At 43.0% G+C, this 22,339-nt stretch overlaps 1 protein-coding gene across 9 annotated transcripts in view; it reads right to left on the reverse strand.

The window, feature by feature from the left end:
• Window positions 1–22,339, reverse strand: part of LOC144601975 (voltage-dependent L-type calcium channel subunit alpha-1D-like) — a 282,505-nt gene that overhangs the window by 105,317 nt on the left and 154,849 nt on the right. For all 9 annotated transcript variants that reach the window (XM_078414647.1, XM_078414644.1, XM_078414648.1 and 6 more), the window contains exons 21-28: window positions 21,649–21,708; window positions 17,371–17,477; window positions 11,350–11,437; window positions 11,149–11,256; window positions 10,998–11,050; window positions 10,408–10,554; window positions 6,724–6,925; window positions 982–1,140 (exon numbers count right to left, since the gene is read on the reverse strand). In XM_078414647.1, the coding sequence (XP_078270773.1) occupies window positions 982–1,140; window positions 6,724–6,925; window positions 10,408–10,554; window positions 10,998–11,050; window positions 11,149–11,256; window positions 11,350–11,437; window positions 17,371–17,477; window positions 21,649–21,708 (924 nt within the window). The remainder of the gene's footprint in view (window positions 1–981; window positions 1,141–6,723; window positions 6,926–10,407; window positions 10,555–10,997; window positions 11,051–11,148; window positions 11,257–11,349; window positions 11,438–17,370; window positions 17,478–21,648; window positions 21,709–22,339) is intronic.

The following is a 22,339-nucleotide window of genomic DNA, read 5'->3' on the forward strand; positions in this document are numbered from 1 at the left end:
ATCATTCTCGTTCCCATTATTCCACAAACTCAGCACCTCCACTTCCACAAACCAGCCCCGAGCTGTGGATCAGGCAGGTAACTGGAAAGCACTGAAATCCACGTCTCCCAGTCAGCCAGCGGCTCCCCGAGCTATTGAGACACGGCGCACAGATACATTTGCAGCAGTCTTTGGCTACAATCTACCAGAATAGCATTGCTTCTGAGGACATAAAGGAGCCCAAGTGATTTTTAATTCGTCCATAGATGCTGCCTGACCTGCTCAATTCCTCCAGCATTTTGTATTTTGCTCAAGATTCCAGCATCTACAGTTTTTTGTGTCTTTTCACTTGCCGTCTCCATTAAATCAATGAACTAGCAGTTCCTTCCACAAGGTAAAACAAGGGCAGATTCTCAAAAAAAAACAGCACAGAAAATGCCACAAGTTGGTGCTCCACCACAAAAGGTCTTGTGCAAACAGAGGGTGAAGCTCAGACAAGAAGCTTAGGATTGCTGCATTTATATGGAAAACTCAAACTTACCCTTAGGAGACAAGAAAGGATAAGGTAAATATTGGCAATATTTGTGTTTTGAAGCAGCTTTTGGTTCAAAGCCTAAGGAATAATTTACTCAAAGTAATTGGGGAGCTCGCAACATGCAAAATAGCCACTGCATTGTTTTTTGTCACATGATTGCACTTCAAAATTATGTGAATGGCTATAAGCACTTTCAGGCATCCTACAAAGGAGAAGAGATATTGCTATATAAATGCTAATCGTACTTTTTTATTTCAGGATTGCCATCGTTTTAAACCTCATTACCATTGACATGAGTAACATACAGTTAAAATTTAATATGCGTCAACACAGATCAAAAAAACTATTATAAATTACAAAGCAAACAATACAGTTTGAACCAATTGGTTCATATTTCCTGAACCATAAATTATCAACACAAACACAGTGTGTCTAATATCCAACAAACCGGCCTTGTATGCTCTTACCTGCACAGCCAAGCATAGAGTATTCAACATGATGAGGGCAAACATGATGTATTCAAATCCAGTTGAGTTTACCACATACCAAAACTTATACTGGTAGGGGTTCTTTGGGATGTATCTGCGAAACGGTCTGGCCTTCAGAGCATATTCTACACATTGACGCTGCAGAGACAGAATGGATTCCAATCATGAAACAGTCAAACAGGTCTGCTACTATTTATAATATTGAAACCAAATCCACTTGCAATGTAATGAAAGAAATCTTAAGTAAATTATAATTTTCACTTCTGAGGTATTAGAAAATAGTCCATCCATCAATCTTCTACCTCAACTCCATTTTGCAGCACTGTCTCCACCCTAATCCTAATCTTCAATTCCCTTAACGTCATAGAGTGATTCAGCCTGGAAACAGGTCCTTCGGCCCAACGCCCACACTGGCCAACGTATCCCAGCTACACTAGTCCTCCCCCCTCCTCCCGTGTTTGGTCCATATCCCTCTAAATCTGTGCTATCCATGTGCCTGCCTAACTGTTTCTAAAATGTTGGGATAGTCCCTGCCTCAACTACTTCCTCTGGCAGCTCGTGCCACACACCCACCACCCTTGTGTGAAAAAGTTACCCCTAAGATTCCTATTAAATCTTCTCCCCTTCACCTTGAACCTATGATCTCTGGCCCTCGATTCCCCTATCCTGGGCAAGAGACTCTGTACATCTACCCAATGTATTCCTCTCACGATTTTATACACATAGGGACATTTATCAACCACTGCGTTGAATCAGCACTCCCTCCCCGATTGTACTCGTGTATAGCATGACATCATTTGACTGGATAGCACAAAAACAAACCTTTCCAATCTATCTTGGTACTCACGGCAATAATAATCTAATGCAAATATTAATTTTTATGAGCGTAATGACGATACATTTGGGTGTGTTCACTCTTCTAGTGTCAGCACTAGCCTTACAATATCATTGTCTCTGCAACTGGTCCAAATAGAAGAAACACAAAATGATTTCCGAGATGCCCCAATTATGCTCTTCTTGCTTCTTGCTTAAATTTATTTATTTTTTAATGATAATAGGATTTACTAGTCTGCATGGATTTATGAATGTGAAATCATTTTTAATTAATCTACTGGGATTCTTTGACTAGCAGAATAGATGAGGTGTGGGGGAGGGGACCAGCAGATGTGGTATATTGAGATTTTTAGAAATCTTTGAATGAGGTTTGCAGAGGATTGGTGTAGAAGTTAGAGCACGTGGTATTAAGGGTGAAATATTAGCATGAATTGGGAATTTGTTGTCAGAAAGCGAAAAGTGGGAATAGGTGGGCCTTGCCTCTTGCCTGATGGATGAGGGGAGAAGAGAGAGTGACCGAGGTGACACTTGTATAAGAAGATAACTGCAGATGCTGGTACAAATCGAAGGTATTTATTCACAAAATGCTGGAGTAACTCAGCAGGTCAGGCAGCATCTCGGGAGAGAAGGAATGGGTGATGTTTCGGGTCGAGACCCTTCTTCAGACTGATGTCAGGGGGACGGCGGGACAAAGGAAGGATATAGGTGGAGACAGGAAGATAGAGGGAGATCTGGGAAGGGGGAGGGGAAGAGAGGGACAGAGGAACTATCTAAAGTTGGAGAAGTCGATGTTCATACCACTGGGCTGCAAACTGCCCAGGCGAAATATGAGGTGCTGTTCCTCCAATTTCCGGTGGGCCTCACTATGGCACTGGAGGAGGCCCATGACAGAAAGGTCAGACTGGGAATGGGAGGGGGAGTTGAAGTGCTCGGCCACCGGGAGATCAGTTTGGTTAATGCGGACCGAGCGCAGGTGTTCAGCAAAGCGATCGCCAAGCCTGCGCTTGGTTTCGCCGATGTAAATAAATTGACATCTAGAGCAGCGGATGCAATAGATGAGGTTGGAGGAAGTGCAGGTGAACCTTTGTCTCACCTGGAAAGACTGTTTGGGTCCTTGGATGGAGTTGAGGGGGGAGGTAAAGGGACAGGTGTTGCATAGAAACATAGAAAATAGGTGCAGGAGTAGGCCATTCGGCCCTTCGAGCCTGCACCGCCATTCAATATGATCATGGCTGATCATTCAGCTCAGTAGCCTGTACCTGCCTTCTCTCCATACCCCCTGATCCCTTTAGCAAAAAGGGCCACATCTAACTCCCTCTTAAATATAGCCAATGAACTGGCCTCAACTACCTTCTGTGGCAGAGAATTCCACAGACTCACCACTCTCTGTGTGAAGAAATGTTTTCTCATCTCGGTCCTAAAAGACTTCCCCCTTATCCTTAAGCTGTGACCCCTGGTTCTGGACTCCCCCAACATCGGGAACAATCTTCCCGCATCTAGCCTCTCCAACCCCTTAAGAATTTTATATGTTTCTATAAGATCCCCCCTCAGTCTTCTAAATTCCAGCGAGTACAAGCCCAGTCTATCTAGTCTTTCCTCATATGTAAGTCCCGCCATCCCAGGGATCAATCTGGTGAACCTTCTCTGTACTCCCTCTAAGGCAAGAACGTCTTTCCTCAGGTTAGGAGACCAAAACTGCACACAGTACTCCAGGTGCGGTCTCACCAAGGCCCTGTACAACTGCAGCAGAACCTCCCTGCTCCTAAACTCAAATCCTCTTGCTATGAATGCCAACATACCATTCGCTTTCTTCACTGCCTGCTGCACCTGCATGCTTGCTTTCAATGACTGGTGCACCATGACACCCAGGTCACGTTGCATCTCCCCTTCTCCCAATCGGTCACCATTCAGGTAATACTCTGCTTTCCTGTTCTTGCCGCCAAAGTGGATAACCTCACATTTATCCACATTATATTGCATCTGCCATGCATTTGCCCACTCGCCTAATCTATCCGTCACTCTGCAGCCTCCTAGCATCCTCCTCGCAGCTAACACTGCCACCCAGCTTCGTGTCATCCGCAAACTTAGAGATGTTGCATTCAATTCCCTCGTCCAAATCATTAATATACACTGTAAATAACTGGGGTCCCAGCATTGAGCCTTGCGGTACCCCACTAGTCACTGCCTGCCATTCCGAAAAGGACCCGTTTATTCCTACTCTTTGCTTCCTGTCCGCCAACCAATTTTCTATCCACCTCAACACTGAACCCTCAATACCGTGTGCTTTGTACACCAATCTCCTATGTGGGACCTTGTCGAAGGCCTTCTGAAAGTCCAGATATAACACATCGACTGGTTCTCCCTTATCCACTCTACTAGTTACATCCTCGAAAAATTCTATAAGATTCGTCAGACATGATTTGCCTTTGGTAAATCCATGCTGACTTTGTCCGATGATTTCACCACTTTCCAAATGTAATGCTATCACATCTTTAATAACTGTCTCTAGCATTTTCCCCACTACCGATGTTAGGCTAACTGGTCTATAATTCCCCGTTTTCTCTCTCCATCCCTTTTTAAAAAGTGGGGTTACATTAGCTACCCTCCAGTCCTCAGGAACTACTCCAGAATCTAAAGAGTTTTGAAATATTATCACTCTCGTGCGGTTGCAGGGGAAAGTGCCCGGGGTTGGGGTGGTTTGGGTAGGAAGGGACGAGTGGACCAGGGAGTTACGGAGGGAACGGTCTCTGCGGAACGCAGCGAGGGGAGGGGTTGGGAAGATATGGCCAGTGGTGGGGTCCCGTTGTAGGTGACGGAAATGTTGGTGGATGATTTGTTGGATCCGCTGGCTGGTGGGGTGAAAGGTGAGAACGAGGGGGATTCTGTCCTTGTTGCAAGTGGGGGGAGGGGGAGCAAGAGCAGAGCTGCGGGATGTAGAAGAGACCCTAGTGAGAGCCTCATCTATAATGGAGGAGGGGAAGCCCCGTTTCCTGAAGAACGAGGACAACTCAGAAGCCCTAGTGTGAAACACCTCATCCCGGGCGCAGATGCGGCGTAGACGGAGGAATTGGGAGTAGGGGATAGACTTTTTGCAGGGGACCAGGTGGGAAGAAGTGTAGTACAGATAGCTGTGCGAGTCAGTGGGTTTATAGTAAATGTCCGTCACTAGTCTGTCTCCTGTGATGGAGATGGCGAGGTCCAGAAACGGGAGGGAGATGTCGGAGATAGTCCAGGTATTTTTAAGGGCAGGATGAAAATTGGAGGTGAAGTGTATGAGGTTAGTGAGTTCTGCATGGGTACAAGAGGTAGCACCAATGCAGTTGTCGATGTAGCGGAGGCAGAGTTCGGGGATGGGGCCAGTGTACGCCCGGAACAGGGATTGTTCAACGTACCCGACAAAGAGGCAGGCGTAGCTAGGGCCCATGCGAGTGCTCATAGCTACGCCTCTGGTTTGGAGGAAGTGGGAGGAGTCAAAGGAGAAGTTGTTGAGGGTAAGAACCAGCTCTTCTAGGCGGAGGAGAGTGTTGGTAGATGGGGATTGGCTGGTTCTGCGGTCGAGGAAGAAACGGAGGGCTTCGAGACCATCCTTGTGGGGGATGGAAGTGTAGAGTGACTGGACATCCATGGTAAAGATGAGGGAGTGGGGGCCTGGGAACCAGAAGTTATCGAGGAGATGGAGAGCGTGTGAGGTGTCTTGGACATAGGTGGGGAGTGATTTAACCAGGGTGGATAGGATGGAGTCAAGGTAGGTGAAGATAAGTTCGGTGGGACATGAGCAGGCAGAGACAATGGGTCTGCCGGGACAGTTCTGTTTATGGATTTTGGGTAGGAGGTAGAATCGGGCCGTGCGGGGCTGGGGAACTATGAGTTTGGAGGCATTGGGGGGTAGATTGCCGGAGATGGTGAGGTCCGTGATGATGCTGATGATAAAGGTCTGGTGTTTGTCGGTGGGGTCATGGTCCAGGGATAGGTAGGAAGAGGTGTCTGAGAGTTGTCGTCTGGCCTCGGTCCGGTAGAGGTCAGCACGCCAGACTACCACAGCACCTCCCTTGTCAGCGGGTTTGATGATTACGTTGTTGCGGAGTGAGTGGAGGGCTGCGCGTTCAGGAGGGGAGAGGTTAGAGTTAGTCAGGGGAGTGGAGAATTTGAGGCGGTTAATGTCACGCTGGCAGTTGGAGATAAAAAGTTCTAGTGAGGGTAGTTGGCCAAACGGGGAGGTCCAAGAGGAGGGGGTCCGTTGGAGACGGGAGAAGGGGTCATCAGTGGGGGGTGGGAACCCCTTCCCATGAAAAAAGGCTCGAAGGCGGAGGCGGCGGAAGGAGGACACTTGTCCTTGATAATGTTAGGTTTAATCATACAAGTGCCACCACACCTGGAATACTACATATAGTTTTGGTCTCCTTACCTACAACAAATATACTTGACATGGACTGTGTGAAGTAAAAATTTAGCAGACTGCTTCCTGCTTTGCTGCTTGAGCAGAGATTGAGTAGACTGGTCCTGTGTTCTCTGGAGGTTACGAGAATGGAAGGAAATCCAACAGGACCGTACAAAATTCTTACTGGGATCAACAGGTTGAGTGAGGAGGGAATGCCACAGGATTGAACATGATGTTACATGAACATAGGGCACGTGATTGTTTATTCTGTGTTCAAATGTCACATGAATGAAGTTCTCAGAACATATTCAAGCGGAGCTAAATATCATTAACACAATTGTGGATTAACACTGTAAATATAACAAATTAGAAATCACTTCCACCAACAATGAAATTGCAGCTAAAATCCACCTTTACTAATGTAAATGTACAATATTAATTGGATGTTCTTGTGCACTACATCAATTCAGCATATATGTTAAGACAGGCAATTCAACGTGATTTCTAACCTGATTTTTGTCCAATTCACAATTTTTGTACTCGAGTTCACCCTGCTCCTGGAATGTGACGATGACAAAACCTACAAAGATGTTCATCATGAAGAAAGCAATGATAATAATGTAGATAATAAAGAATATAGAAATCTCCACACGATTATTGTAGACCGGGCCAATGTTTTCTCCATTTGAGTCTATTGCTTTGTATAGCAGTCTGAAAAACAATTTAAAAAATGCCCTTACGCCCATGTCAAAATCTGTACATCTTGTTTAAACTTAACATGTTCATTGTATCTCTTCCTTAACCATATGCATATTTATATCATATAGAGTACAAAAAATTGTTTTTATATAAAACCATTTCAACAAAGATAAATTTTCCTGATAATGGATAAACATTTTAATGTTCAATCAGACAAGCCACTAACTGTGTTCTGATCAATAAACTCAAACATGTCATTAAAACTCTGCTAGAAATACTTAGCCTGTCAGGCAGCATCTATAGAGAGAAATTAATTTGCATCAGGTATTCCCTTTCATCAAATTGAGATTTTTTTTTTAAATCAAGCAATTTGTAATTTGCAGAGAAGGGGGTGCAAAAGGAATGGAGACACAAGGGACTGCAGATGCTGGAATCGGGAGCAAAAATGTTTTGAATCAAGGCCCTTCCTCTGTTGACTGTCCATTTCCCTTCACAGATGCTGCCTGACTCGCTGAGTTAGTTAATTTTATTGTCACGTATACTGACATACAGTGAGAAGCTGTTCCTCAACAGTTTGCTTTTTACAACAAAGGCAATATCTCTGAAAGGCTAGAGACCAAGAGAGACTGCATGAACAGGTGAGGTTGATACTGCGTGAACAGGTGAGGTTGATACTGCGTGAACAGGTGAGGTTGATACTGCGTGAACAGATGAGGTTGATACTGCGTGAACAGGTGAGGTTGATACTGCGTGAACAGGTGAGGTTGATACTGCGTGAACAGGTGAGGTTGATACTGCGTGAACAGGTGAGGTTGATACTGTGTGAACAGGTGAGGTTGATACTGCGTGAACAGGTGAGGTTGATACTGCGTGAACAGGTGAGGTTGATACTGCGTGAACAGGTGAGGTTGATACTGCGTGAACAGGTGAGGTTGATACTGCGTGAACAGGTGTTGATACTGTGTGAACAGGTGAGGTTGATACTAGCTGAGGAAAGGTGGCACAGCTTTTGTATCTTCAGCTGACATCTCTCAAGGATAGAGTACTGATGATGAGTCATTGATATGAAGCATTAATTCTGTTTCTCTCTCCAGAAATGCTGCCCAGCCAACCACTTGCTCAGCTATTTACAGCATTTTCTGCATTTATTTCAGATCTATTTTTATTCCAGATCTATTGTTTTGCTTTTCAACAAAAATGTCACTATCGACCAAAAGGCAAATTTGACATAACAGAGAAATACCATTAAATTGCAGCTGTAATAGCCCAAACAAGACAAGCACAGAGACTAAAGTGCTTATTGATGCAAATAAGATTCTTTCTGATTATGTTTATAGCGTCACTACACCGCATATCAATCACTGCAGATACTTTCTGGGGAATTTAAATATCTGCACACTCATCACACTCAGTCAGAAAAGGTCGGGAGCAGAGCAAGGACGACCGTTGGCTGAGAGCAAAACACTAAAGTAATGGCGGACAAGTTGGTGCAGTGTGTTTCCTTGTGGGAAGGTAGGGACACTGCTGGAGCTTCTGGGAGCTACACCTGCAAGAACAGTGTCCAGGTGCAGCCCCTGAATGGACGTGTGGCGGAGTTGGAAAAGCAGCTGGATGACCTCTGGGTCATCCGTGAATGCGAGAGTTTCCTGGACAGGACCTACTGCGAGGCTGTCACGCCAAGGGTCCAGGTCGAGCGAAGGTCGGAGACTGTTTCAGGGGGGAGCAAACGTGGACTACAGGAGACCCCGGTGGCTGTGCCTATTGCAAACAAGTACACCCTATTGGGAACTGTCGGGGCAGAAGACGCTTCCAGTCCAAGCGGCGGACATGTTGGCAGCTCTATCCCAGGCAAGGAAACTCGACCGAGGAGACCGAAGTCAGGATGAGCCATAGTAGTGGGTGACTCCATTGTCTGGGTTTCGGACAGTAGATTCTGTGGCAGCAGGCAGGACTCGAGGATGGTCTGTTGCCTCCCTGGTGCCAGGGTTCAAGACATCACGGCTTCTGAACATCCTAGCGAGGGAAGGCGATCAACCGGAAGTAGTTGTGCACGTGGGCACGAACGACGTCGGGAGGAAGAGGAAGGAGATACTGCGACGTGAGTTTAGAGAGTTAGGAAGAAAATTGAGAAGTAGGACGTCGAGGGTGGTTATCTCTGGACTGCTACTTGTACCTCGTGCTGGTGAGGGCAGGAACAGAGAGATCGGGATATGAATGTATGGCTGAGGGGCTGGTGCAGGGAGCAGGGATTTATATTTCTAGACCACTGGGACCTCTTCTGGGGTAGGGGTGACCTGTACAAAAGGGACAGGTTGCACCTTAACAGCAGGGGGACCAACATTCTGGCAGGTAGGTTTGTTAGTGCTACAAGTGTGGCTTTAAACTAAGCCGTGGGGGGAGGGGTTGACAAATTGGGAATATGAAGATGGAGTTAAAGGGGAAGTGAATACAGGAGAAATTACAAAAGACTTGAATGAATGGGAAGGGAAGTTCTAGAAGGGATAAGAGAGTAAGATCTGGGGCAATTGTGACCGGAGGTGAGAGGAGAGGTGAATACCGAAGTTAAAGTGTTAGACAATAGACAATAGATGCAGGAGGAGGCCATTCAGCCCTTCGAGCCAGCACCGCCATTCAATGTGATCATGGCTGATCATTCTCAATCAGTACCCCGTTCCTGCCTTCTCCCCATACCCCCTGACTCCGCTATCCTTAAGAGCTCTATCTAGCTCTCTCTTGAATGCATTCAGAGAATTGGCCTCCACTGCCTTCTGAGGCAGAGAATTCCACAGATTCATAACTCTCTGACTGAAAAAGTTTTTCCTCATCTCCGTTGTAAATGGCCTACCCCTTATTCTTAAACTGTGGCCCCTGGTTCTGGACTCGCCCAACATTGGGAACATGTTTCCTGCCTCTAACATGTCCAACCCCTTAATAATCTTATACGTTTCGATAAGACCCCCTTCTCCTTTTTCAGTCAGAGAGTTGTGAATCTGTGGAATTCTCTGCCTCAGAAGGCAGTGGAGGCCAATTCTCTGAATGCATTCAAGAGAGAGCTAGATAGAGCTCTTAAGGATAGCGGAGTCAGGGGGCATGGGGGGAAGGCAGGAACGGGGTACTGATTGGGAATGATCAGCCATGATCACATTGAATGGCAGTGCTGGCTCAAAGGGCTGAATGGCCTATGTCTTTCTGAGATGTTAAGTATATCCACTTCCACACAGTTGAAGATACGTTTCCATTACAAGTTAAGGTTGGTGCAAAGTAGTTTGGTTTCACCTTGCCGTGTAAATCAACTCCAAGGATCTGATCTACCTCTGCTTCTCATTCATTTATTTCAACTGATAGAGCAATGAATTATTTCTTTACTCACACACATGGTAAAGTATAACAATCATTGCTAATCGACATACAATTCTGAGAGTAAAATGAAGGGAAACGTTTCACATTAATTTTCAAGATTATCTCCGTCTTTAAAAATAAAGACATCTGCTTACGCCGGCCAGCCTTCAAAGGTCGATACTGTAAACAGTGCCATCATTGCTGAAAGGACATTGTCAAAGTTGTAATCACTGTTGTACCAAACTCGGTCACGAATGACTGGTTGATCTACTTCACCATCTTTATAAAGAATGAAAGTCCCCCTATGTTAAAGGAACAGATGTCATTAAAATATTAACTTCTTTTGTTTTATCCCAATTCATTAATTGTATGTAATAATCATAGGTTAACATACATCTACAACATTACAATTAAAGTCTTTCCAAATTTCCCACATTCTCACTTAAAATAAATGACTGTTGCAATAATTAAGTGTAATTTATGTACATTTTATGTTTTTCCGTATAGTCTGAGTCTATGTCTTTGTAATGTTGCTGTAAGATTTTTATTGTACCTGTACCTCATCTTACTTGTGCTGATGACAATGAACTCGACTTGACTTGATCCAAGAAAACCACAGAACAACTTAAAAAAAAACATGATTTCACATTCAGGCAAATAAGGTGGCTCAATAGCTCATTAGACAAATCAGTGTCAAAAACAAAATGTTCACTACAAAGTTAAAATATTTCAACATGTTTCTTACTTGCAATCTTCAGGAAATTGTTTTGCTTCATCTGTACAGCGGTAGAATTTACCCTGAAAAATTAATGTATTTTGTTTTAGGCTAAAATGGATTTTTAAACTTGAGTGTGAATTGGAAGAAAAAATGCAGGTAAAGTCTGATCCACATTTACCTTGAACAGCTGAACCCCAATACAGGCAAACATGAACTGCAGAAGAGTTGTAACAATCATGATGTTACCAATGGTTCTAATAGCAACAAATACACATTGAACAACATGCTGCAAGGGAAATAATAAAAATAGCATTAACAAAAAATTACAACTTCTAAATTTCCACAATAAAATTAGGTATATAGAAAATAGTTGTTAAACCTTTAGTCCCTTCGCCCTATTGATTGCTCGAAGTGGTCTTAAAACCCTTAGGACACGAAGAATCTTCACCACTGAAATAGCACTAGACCTGTGTGAAAACAAGCAATAATTCATGTTCACTCTTTTGTGAAGCACTTTGAAAAATCTTGAAGATGCTTTAAGGCATGATATAATCGCATTTCTACTGATTTGTTTCTGAAATTGGGGTAAGAACCGCTCTGGTCACAATGACATTATTTAATTGTTGGGAATTTCTTTGTGCTTCCAACAAATCACAAATTGCATGAGTCTTGAATGCCTTTCTAACCGATGATTGTGTAATCATTACACAAACTGGAAGGATTTAACAATCACAACACTGCAGCTCCCATGGTACATTTTCCAGTTTGTGCAAAGATTAAATCACATCTAAAACATCGGGAAAAAGTGATCAGTAGGAATTCAGGACTGATCATGGTATTAAAGGGCAGATACCAGCATGGATAGAAGGCTGGCTGAATGGCAGAAGGCAAAGAGTGGGAATACTGAGGGTTTTTTTGGTTGGCTGCCAGTAACTAGCAGTGTTCCGCAAGGGTCGGTGTAGGGGCTGCTACTCTTCACGTTATAAACCATTGATTTGGATGAGAGAATTGAAGACTTTGTGGCTAAGTTTGCAGATGATGCGAAGATAGGTGGAGGGACAGGTAATGGCACTGCAGAAGGTCCAGAAGTTTACAAGAATAATCCCAGGAATGATGAGCGTTTGAAGGCACTGGGCCTGTACTCGCTGGAGTTTAGAATAGTGAAAGGACTGGAATGAGTGGATGTGGAGATGTTTTCACTAGTAGGAGTGTCTCAAACCAGAGGACATAGCATCAAAATAAAAGGATGTACCTTTAGAAAGGAGATGAGGAGAAATTGCTTTAGTCAGAGGGTGGTGAATCTGTGGAATTCATCGCCAGGGACGGCTGTGGAAGCCGTCATTGGGTATTTTTAAGGCAGAGATTGACAGATACTTGATTGGTAAGGGTGTCAAGGGTTATGGAGAGAAAGCAGGAAAATGGGGTTGTGAGGGAAAGATAGATCAGCCATGATTGAATGGCAGGGTAGACTTAATGGGCTGAATGACCTATTTTGATCAGATTTGTTTATTATCATATAAACTAGGGTGCAAAGAAATTCCTCATTCGTACAAAGCTCACAGAGTGAACAGAAACATGATAACAATAGATAGAATAATAAATACAGCAATGAAGGCAAAACGGTAAGTACTAAAAAAAAGGGAAAGTGAGAAGAAGAGGCTGGGATGGTGGAGGGCAATAAAGGTAGAGTCTGGGGAACATGTGAAGAGAATGGGAGGTAGGAACTCAGGAAGCGCATAGCAAAAAAATGCGTGGTGTTGGTTAAGAACTTAAAAATATGTTTGCCTATGAGTAAGGTTAGTTAATAGGTTTTAGGGTTTGACAAATCAAAGATTGGCTTTACAGAAGAAAATAAATTAAGTAATAAAAACATGGAATGCTTCATTAAGATGTGAACCAGAAGGGGAAATTAAATTCAGGGGACAAAGGGGGAAATTAATTAGAGATCAGAGGCCCCAAGGAGACATGGTTGATTTAGAACTTTGGGAAAATTAATTAAAAATTGTCTCAGATGCTGCAAAATAAATAAACATCAATGGCTTATGCCAATCATTAGTTAATAAAGCATAGGCATCATTAGGGAGGGATGGACATGGTGAGAGGAGCACGTCATCATCTTGATTTACAAGGAATGAAGATGGGGATAAATGAGATAAGATGCTGAAGGGAGGAAGGAGAACTGCGGAAAGTAGAGGGAAAGGTGGAGAGAAGGAGAAAATGAGCAGATCAGCAGGAGGAGAAAGAAAGTGCTGAAGAAGAAAGTGAGAGTATGGGGTTGAGCAAGAGAGGTAGCACTGATTTTTAAGTTAGTCTGACATCAGTAGTGGGGAAGATGCTGGATGGAAAAACCAGGGAAAACTATTGGCCTGTGGAAATTCTCAGTATCAATAGACAATAGACAATAGGTGCAGGAGTAGGCCATTCGGCCCTTCGAGCCAGCACCACCATTCAATGTGATCATGGCTGATCATTCCCAATCAGTATCCCGTTCCCGCCTTCTCCCCATACCCCCTGACTCCGCTATCCTTCAGAGCTCTATCTAGCTCTCTCTTGAACACATTCAGAGAATTGGTCTCCACTGCCTTCTGATGCAGAGAATTCCACAGATTTACAACTCTCTGACTGAAAATGTTTTTCCTCATCTCCGTTCTAAATGGCCTACCCCTTATTCTTAAACTGTGGCCCCTGGTTCTGGACTCCCCCAACATTGGTAACATGTTTCCTGCCTCAAACGTGTCCAACCCCTTAATAATCTTATATGTTTCGATAAAATCCCTGCTCATCCTTCTAAATTCCAGTGTATATAAGCCTAGTCGCTCCAGTCTTTCAACATACGACAGTCCTGCCATTCCGGGACTTAACCTAGTAAACCTATGCTGCACATCCTCAATAACAAGAATATCCTTCCTCAAATTTGGAGACCAAAACTGCACAGTACTCCAGGTGCGGTCTCACTAGGGCCCTGTACAACTGCAGAAGGACCTCTTTGCTCCTGTACTCAACTCCTTTTGTTATGAAGGCAAACATTCCATTGGCTTTCTTCACTGCCTGCTGTACCTGCATGCTTCCTTTCAGTGACTGATGCACTAGGACACCCAGATCTCATACATCCCCTTTTCCTAACTTGACACCATTCAGATAATAATTTGCCTTCCTATTCTTACCACCAAAGTGGATAACCTCACACTTATCCACATTAAACTGCATCTGCCATGCATCCGCCCACTCACACAACCTGTCCAAGTCACCCTGCAACCTCATAGCATTTTCCTCACAGTTAACACTGCCACCCAGCTTTGTATCATCTGCAAATTTGCTAATGGTACTTTTAATCCCTTCATCCAAGTCATTAATGTATATTGTAAATAGCTGGGGTCCCAGCACCGAGCCTTGCGGTACCCCACTAGTCACTGCCTGCCATTCTGAACGGGACCCATTTATCCCCACTCTTTGCTTTCTGTCTGCCAACCAATTTTCTATCCATGTCAGTACCCTACCCCCAATACCATGTGCTCTAATTTTGCCCACTAATCTCCTATGTGGGACCTTGTCGAAGGCTTTCTGAAAGTCTGGGTACACTACATCCACCGGCACTCCCCTGTCAATTTTCCTAGTTACATCCTCAACAAATTCCAGAAGATTAGTCAAGCATGATTTCCCTTTCATAAATCCATGCTGACTCGGAACGATCCTGTTACTGCTTTCCAAATGCTCCGCAATTTCGTCTTTTATAATTGACTCCAGCATCTTCCCCATCACTGATGTCAGACTAACTGGTCTATAATTTCCCGTTTTCTCTCTCCCTGCTTTCTTAAAAAGTGGGATAACATTAGCTACCCACCAATTCACAGGAACTGATCCTGAAACTATAGAACATTGGAAAATGATCACCAATGCGTCCACGATTTCTAGAGCCACCTCCTTAAATACCCTGGGATGCAGACCATCAGGCCCTGGGGATTTATCAGCCTTCAGTCCCATCAGTCTACCCAACACCATTTCCTGCCTAATGTGAATTTCCTTCAGTTCCTCCGTCTCCCTAGGATCTCTGGCCACTAGAACATCTGGGAGATTGTTTGTATCAAGAGAACGGAGGAATCTATGGCAAGTCAAACCTAATTCAGGAATCAGTGGAGAACAATATCTAGTAGGAAAGAACTGCAGATGCTGGTTTAAACCGAAAATAGACACAAAATTCACGTTCACAAGTTATAGGAATAGAATTAGGCCATTCAGCCCATCGAGTCCACTCCGTCATTCAATCATGGCTGATCTCTGCCTCCTAATCCCATTTTCCTACCTTCTCCCCATAACCCTTGACACCCTTTCTAATCAAGAATTTGTCTATCTCTGCCTTAAAAATATCCACTGACTTGGTCTCAACAGCCCTCTGTGGCAATGAGTTCCACAAATTTACTACCCTCTGTCTAAAGAAGTTCCTCCTCACCTCATTTCTAAAAGAGCACCCTTTCATTCTGGGGCTATGAGCTATGGTCCTAGACTCTCCAACCAGTGGAAACATCTTTTCCACATCCACTCTATCTATGGCTTTCAATGAGGTCCCTCCCTCAACCTTCTAAACTCCAACGAGTAGAGGCCCAGTGCTGTCAAATGCTCATCATAAGCTAACCCACTGAATGCTGGAGTAACTCAGCGGGACAGGCAGCATCTCTGGATAGAAGGAATGGGTGAAACTCTTCTTCAGACTGAATCAGGGGAGAGGGAGATACAGAGATAAGGAAGTGTAAGGTGTGAAAACGAGACAAAGGGGATGGAGGTCAAGAACAATGTAGAATAAGATCATTGTTAGGAGAAGGTAACAACAAAGCAAACAGAGATAAAATGTAAACGAGGACAGTCAGACTAGTCGGAGAACTAGGAAGGAGGGAGGGATGGAGAGAGAGGGAAGGCAAGGGTTACTTGAAGTTATAGAAGCCAATATTCATACCACTGGGGTGTAAGCTGCCCAAGCGAAGTATGAGGTGCTGTTCCTCAAATTAGAGAACAATATCTAGCTGCAAATAAATCAGTGGTCTGCTCAATCACATTCAAATTATGGTGAAGTTAAATTAAAATTACTTCCATTATTTTTTAAAAATTTAAATATGGACTAAACATTAAACCTCCATGCCAAGGCAAATCAGCAAGCAAAGAATTGGAGGGTATCAGGATTGATGAATTGCTCTGCTGTACAAGCTCAGATGCCGGTACACATAAAGCAGTATTGGCGTGCATTTGTTGCGAGGCAGGCTCATTGGTGTGCAGGCTCATTGGCGTGCATTTGTTGCGAGGCAGGCTCATTGCATTAAAAGTAGTTTACAATGGTTATTCGATTATAAAAATGCACACTCATGAATTCAGAATAAAAATCCACCCGGATGCAGATGTGAAAAGCAGGGAGGATGATTAAGAAGACAGTTGATGACAGAATCTGCAAAGCCTGCATATGACGCATTAGTCACCCCAGAAGCCAGGGAATTGCAGAAAAAGCAAGTCATTCTCAAGGGAGGAGGAGGGGGAGGAGGAGGGGGAGGGGGAGGGGGAGGAGGAGGGGGAGGAGGAGGGGGAGGAGGAGGGGGAGGAGGAGGGGGAGGAGGGGGAGGAGGGGGAGGAGGGGGAGGAGGGGGAGGAGGGGGAGGAGGAGGAGGAGGAGGAGGAGGAGGAGGAGGAGGAGGAGGAGGAGGAGGAGGAGGAGGAGGAGGAGGAGGAGGAGGAGGAGGAGGAGGAGGAGGAGGAGGAGGAGGAGGAGGAGGAGGAGGAGGAGGAGGAGGAGGAGGAGGAGGAGGAGGAGGAGGAGGAGGAGGAGGAGGAGGAGGAGGAGGAGGAGGAGGAGGAGGAGGAGGAGGAGGAGGAGGAGGAGGAGGAGGAGGAGGAGGAGGAGGAGGAGGAGGAGGAGGAGGAGGAGGAGGAGGAGGAGGAGGAGGAGGAGGAGGAGGAGGAGGAGGAGGAGGAGGAGGAGGAGGAGGAGGAGGAGGAGGAGGAGGAGGAGGAGGAGGAGGAGGAGGAGGAGGAGGAGGAGGAGGAGGAGGAGGAGGAGGAGGAGGAGGAGGAGGAGGAGGAGGAGGAGGAGGAGGAGGAGGAGGAGGAGGAGGAGGAGGTGGAGATAACAAAATTCAGATGGAACGGGTATTGTCATCCAAGCTATTTTAAACTTTGCACAGATTTTCAATAAATATTAATTTTTCCAAATATTCTTTCTAGGTTTTTGTTCAAAATATCATAAATATAATTTAAAAAGTTTTATACTTGAAATAACAATTAATAAGTGTAGGCACATTCCTAAGTAATTAATTAATTTTTAATCAGATGCATTCTTATCAAAATAGAAAATGCACCATTACATGTATATAATTTGTAAGGATAAATTGCTTATATTTGTTTACTAGAAACAGATACTTACTGAATTCCAAAGGAAATAAGTGATACACCCACTACTAAGATGTCCAACAAGTTGAAGTAATTTCTACAGAAGGAACCTTTGTGTAAAAATGCTCCATATGTCATCATCTGAAGAAGGAAAGCATATGCAGATAAAATGGATTTACATAGTTACATCAATAGTCTAATGGCATTTATTAGCTCTCTAGGTAGATATATATTTTTTATAAGCAATACAATGATAAGTTACCTTGGGTAAGCAAGAATACAGAATTGAGGTGTCAATCAGTTAATCCATGGCCTTATTGAATGATGGAGCCTCTAATTTATGGTATGATATATAAGTGATAGGAGTAGAATTAGGCCATTTGGCCCATCAAGTCTACTCCGCCATTCAATCATGGCTGATCTATCTCCTCCTCCTAAACCCCATTCTCCAGCCTTCTCCCCATAACCTCTGACATCTGTACTAATCAAGAATCTATCTATCTCTGCCTTAAAAATATCCACTGATGGCCTCCACAGCCGTCTGTGGCAATGGTATACTGTATATGCGTAGACTTTTAAAAACATTTAAAGGAAGACAAGAATTTCTGAATTTCCCATCTTCTAAGGTCCAGCATTATATGCTTTGCCATTGATCACTTCGCCCCTATGTCTTTGATGTACTATTCAAAGCCTCCCTCACTCTCCTTTAAAATGCTCCTGAAAGGATCTTAACATCTACTCATTAGACTGAAAACACCTTGATGCAGCTTGATCAGGTAAACCACCCCAATAAACGCTACTTTACCTCACTGAATGTTCAAATAACGTTAAGGAAAGTGTTTATTCACAAAATGCTGGAGTAACTCAGCAGGTCAGGCAGCATCTCAGGAGAGAAGGAATTGGTGACGTTTCGGGTCGAGACCCTTTTTCAGACTGTTATTGCTTTGTTCAATATTCTGTTAACTTTGGACTATTAGACTTTATTAGAAAAGCATTCTTAATGCAAGGGGGGGGGGGGGGGGGTGGGGTACAGGATTTTAACAGCAGGTTCGAAATGCAAAAATAGGTATAGCAAGTTGATCCACTCAAGGTTTTGAATTACTGTGTTTGAATCCCAGAGCTGTAAACCAGAAAGGCCAGAAAACCAAATTTAACAAGCTTTTCCAAAATTGCTTTTAGACTTGGAATTCTACTTGCCAGCTATCCAGTTAAAACTTTCCCACTCCTTGCATCAGACTGCCATGTTCTGAAATAACCCGCAGATTTCTCAAGTGTATGATGTAACCATGCTGCCCTCAAATGACCCTCAGCTGATCTTTCTGAACCTCCACTCTTATCATTCCAACTCTACCAATTTCTTCATCACCCCATGCATTCTAGCCCCAGTAATCTAATCTACCCAGTTCCTAATCTATCTGCTGAATGTATCCTTTTGATTTCTGATATGCCCTTCAACCAATGGTGCAAGTAAGAATTCCATTGTTCCATTTCGATATTTCTGACAAAATACTCTTGACTCCCACCTTGACCGTCCCTCTTTCTCATTGATCTGCTCCCTACCCATGCCTGGTGACACTTATGAAAGCTGGTGAAGAATTGGGAAACAAAGTCCAAAACATTCAATCCTAAAGACAAGAAGCCCATTCGGCATGGTTTTCTGGCTACTAAACTGCAGCCAAGATGACTTCCCCACTGCCCAATCTATCCTTGACTATACATATGAATATTAATGGCCAAATATAACTTGCAATTTTCAAATCATTTCTCAAGTTTAAACTTAAAATAACTTTGAAGTATGAATAAAGCAAAGAACATTATGCAATGGTCAAGCCATAATCCTCTTCTAAAGCTACATGCACGTGTATAAGATCTTCCCTTTCATCAAGAACATCTGAGACACACCCTTCAATTTCAGATGTACTAAACAACGATGAGCAACAATTCTTTTCTGCAAAATAGAAAACAATGGCCAAAGTCCTTTGTGCTTTTCCAAGCCTGAGTAAGAGACTATTGGCTTTTTATCAGTAAAAGTATCAAGAGTTAATTAAGAAAAGAGTTTTATATCTTGGCTACCATTCATCACAGCTTTTGTGGAGTTAGAAGCTTTGTTGCAAATTGCTGATATGAAAAATACTAAAATAACAACCCAATGTTTTGGTATTGCAGTCTTTGCAGCCTGCCAATGCTTGCACTGAATCAAGATAGAAAGTCACCATGCCGAAACCATCATGCTCACACAAGGAAAGGTCGAAAAGACTTATTACCAAATCATAGGCGAAGAAAGAATATGCCTCTGCTTCCCAATTTATTTAAAGAGGAAAGTAATCTTATGAAAACTAGGGAAATGTAAAGACTTTAAGTATTTATTAATTTAGTTTACAATCTGCTCAACGGGATGTCCCGAGAGATATCCGTAAATCTATAGTTGATTACCACATACATAACTGTTCATACTTCTTGTGAATAAAGCTTGGAACAATGAACGCAAAAAGGAGCAATGATCTAATGAGCAAAATAGAAGGTCGGGTTCAATCCTTGTTGCCATGACAATTCCATGTATAATGGTTAAAATCTCAGCTTTGCATCAGTACTAGTTATTTTTCAAAAGTATCTCTCTCCAGTTATATAACACAATATAAAGATGTCATTTTTTACTGAGCCACTTGCAATGGAGTGCACCAGGTGAGGCACGTCAGTGAAATTTAATGATGGTCTGAAGGAAACAATTAGAATAATAAATATATAATCTGTTTTGGCATGTCACAGAGTTTATATTATATATAGAATCTCCGATCAAACGTTCCATTTATTATCTTATTATGTTTGCACATCTAATTTTCCCATTAATTTCCTATGTTAACGGCTTACTTAGATGGATCCATCTCATTTAAAATAATATTTAGGTGTTCAGGTTGATGTCTGCATATATTTACAAATTGTAGACCTGTTTAATGGAACTTGATCAATAAAAAGGATCTTGTTACATTTCTGCTTTGAATCCCTTCGAAGTGTCCTTTTTGTACTGTTTTGATCACTTGACTCAGATGTGGCATTGAAGGTGCTGCTGCTTCACAAGGACCCATCACTCCGCTTTAAGATGGACGTGGCAATGGGATTAACTTTCTCCGACCAGAGAATATAAATTTAAATGAATGGATAATACGGGCATAGAGCAGATCACACTCAGGGAGATCATGGCCACAAGGCTGCATCGAATATAAAGCCAACGTTTAAAATACAGAGGTATTCTGTTGCTTTTAACGTTAAAATAGTTAACTGACCTGTTACTTTTCAATGTAAACAACTCATTAGTCATAGTGAATGAAGTTCGCAACCTGTGTTTAAATAATGCACAAAGCTTGGAACTATCTCAATACACGATTGCTGGATAAAATGGTGAACTTTTGTATGGTATTGTACGTACTTCTGTAAATTTGTATTATGCAGCAATTACTTTAATGATTTAATGGACAGTGGATGTGAGAAAATAACTGCAGATGCTGGTACAAATCGAAGGAATTTATTCACAAAATGCTGGAGTAACTCAGCAGGTCAGGCAGCATCACAGGAGAGAAGGAATGGGCGACGTTTCGGGTCGAGACCCTTCTTCAGACTGATGTCAGGGGGTGGGACAAAGGAAGGATATAGGTGGAGACAGGAAGACAGTGGGAGATCTGGGAAGGGGGAGGGGAAGAGAGGGACAGAGGAACTATCTAAAGATTGAGAAGTCAATGTTCATACCACTGGGCTGCAAGCTGCCCAGGAGCAGGTTGTTTTCTCAAACATAACCGTAACTCAAGTTTGATACTATATTAATTTCCCACAAAGAATATAATTAAACACACGTTTCTCAATTGACATATTATGCAATTACAAGAAAAATTGTACGCTTGAAAACAAAATTACATGCATAATTATCAATTAATTACTTAAGTTCAGTCCACAGATCTCCATAAATGTCAACAGATTGAAGGAATTGCATTCAGAAGATTTATATTGGCCAATGACTCAAACAATGGCTCACAGTGGAGTCTGGCAGTGGATTAAGATGTGCCATTGAGTGCAGCAAAAACATCACTCAGAAATCGTGCATCATGCTACAGTGAAATGTTTGTGCAAAGAGATCGTAACCCCATCAGTTATCACACACAGCAACCTGGCCCTCTGTTACCTTCATCAAGATTTCAAAAGTAAACATACTATTGAAGACATAATCTGCATAGCCTAGGATCTGGAAAGGAAGCAAATGATTTTAAAAAGTTAGCTTTATTCTAATCATTCATTAAGGCAAAAGAACCAAACAATGTATTACCTTGAATAGGATTTCAACAGTAAAGATCGCTGTAAAAGCATAGTCAAAATAACCAAGAATCTGTAAAGGCAGAATAGAAATGTTCAGCATAACATGGAAATTGGACAATGCTTAAGGGAAAATTGTTGATGGACATCAGAAAGCAAATCTCTTTAAAATATAATTTGTGCATTTATTTCATATCAGGTCATCTGAGTGAACTGCTATTGTTATGTTAAAATGTCAACGTCCAGTGGTCCATAACTAAACAGAGAATCAACTCCACCGCATATTGATGGCAGTGAGTAAGAGGCTGGGTACTCTGCTACATACAACCAATCTCTAACTCCACAACCTCTCTGTCTGGTTTGATGATTGTAACAGCAATGACACACGTTTAATATTATACCATCAATTCACCTCGTCCAATAGTCCAAACCACTACAACCTCCCTTACTGCTACAGTGTGAATACTGGCAGCTTGCTAATCAGCAACGCCTCCATGCTCTTTTGCTAGACATTCACAAAAGCTTTTGCAGTTGCCCAGCACAAACACATTTGACTCCAAGAATAAGAGCTATGGGTGCATGGAAGATCAACAACTCCAAGTTCCTCACCTAATAACCTGATTATGTTCCCATTCGATTCCTGATAGCATCGCAAGGAAACTTTCTCAAGAGAACAAAGCAATTTGCAAGATTTGTCCATTACC

This window comes from Rhinoraja longicauda, chromosome 17, assembly GCF_053455715.1.
Source record: "Rhinoraja longicauda isolate Sanriku21f chromosome 17, sRhiLon1.1, whole genome shotgun sequence".
In the NCBI taxonomy this organism is placed as follows: Eukaryota; Metazoa; Chordata; class Chondrichthyes; order Rajiformes; family Arhynchobatidae; genus Rhinoraja; species Rhinoraja longicauda.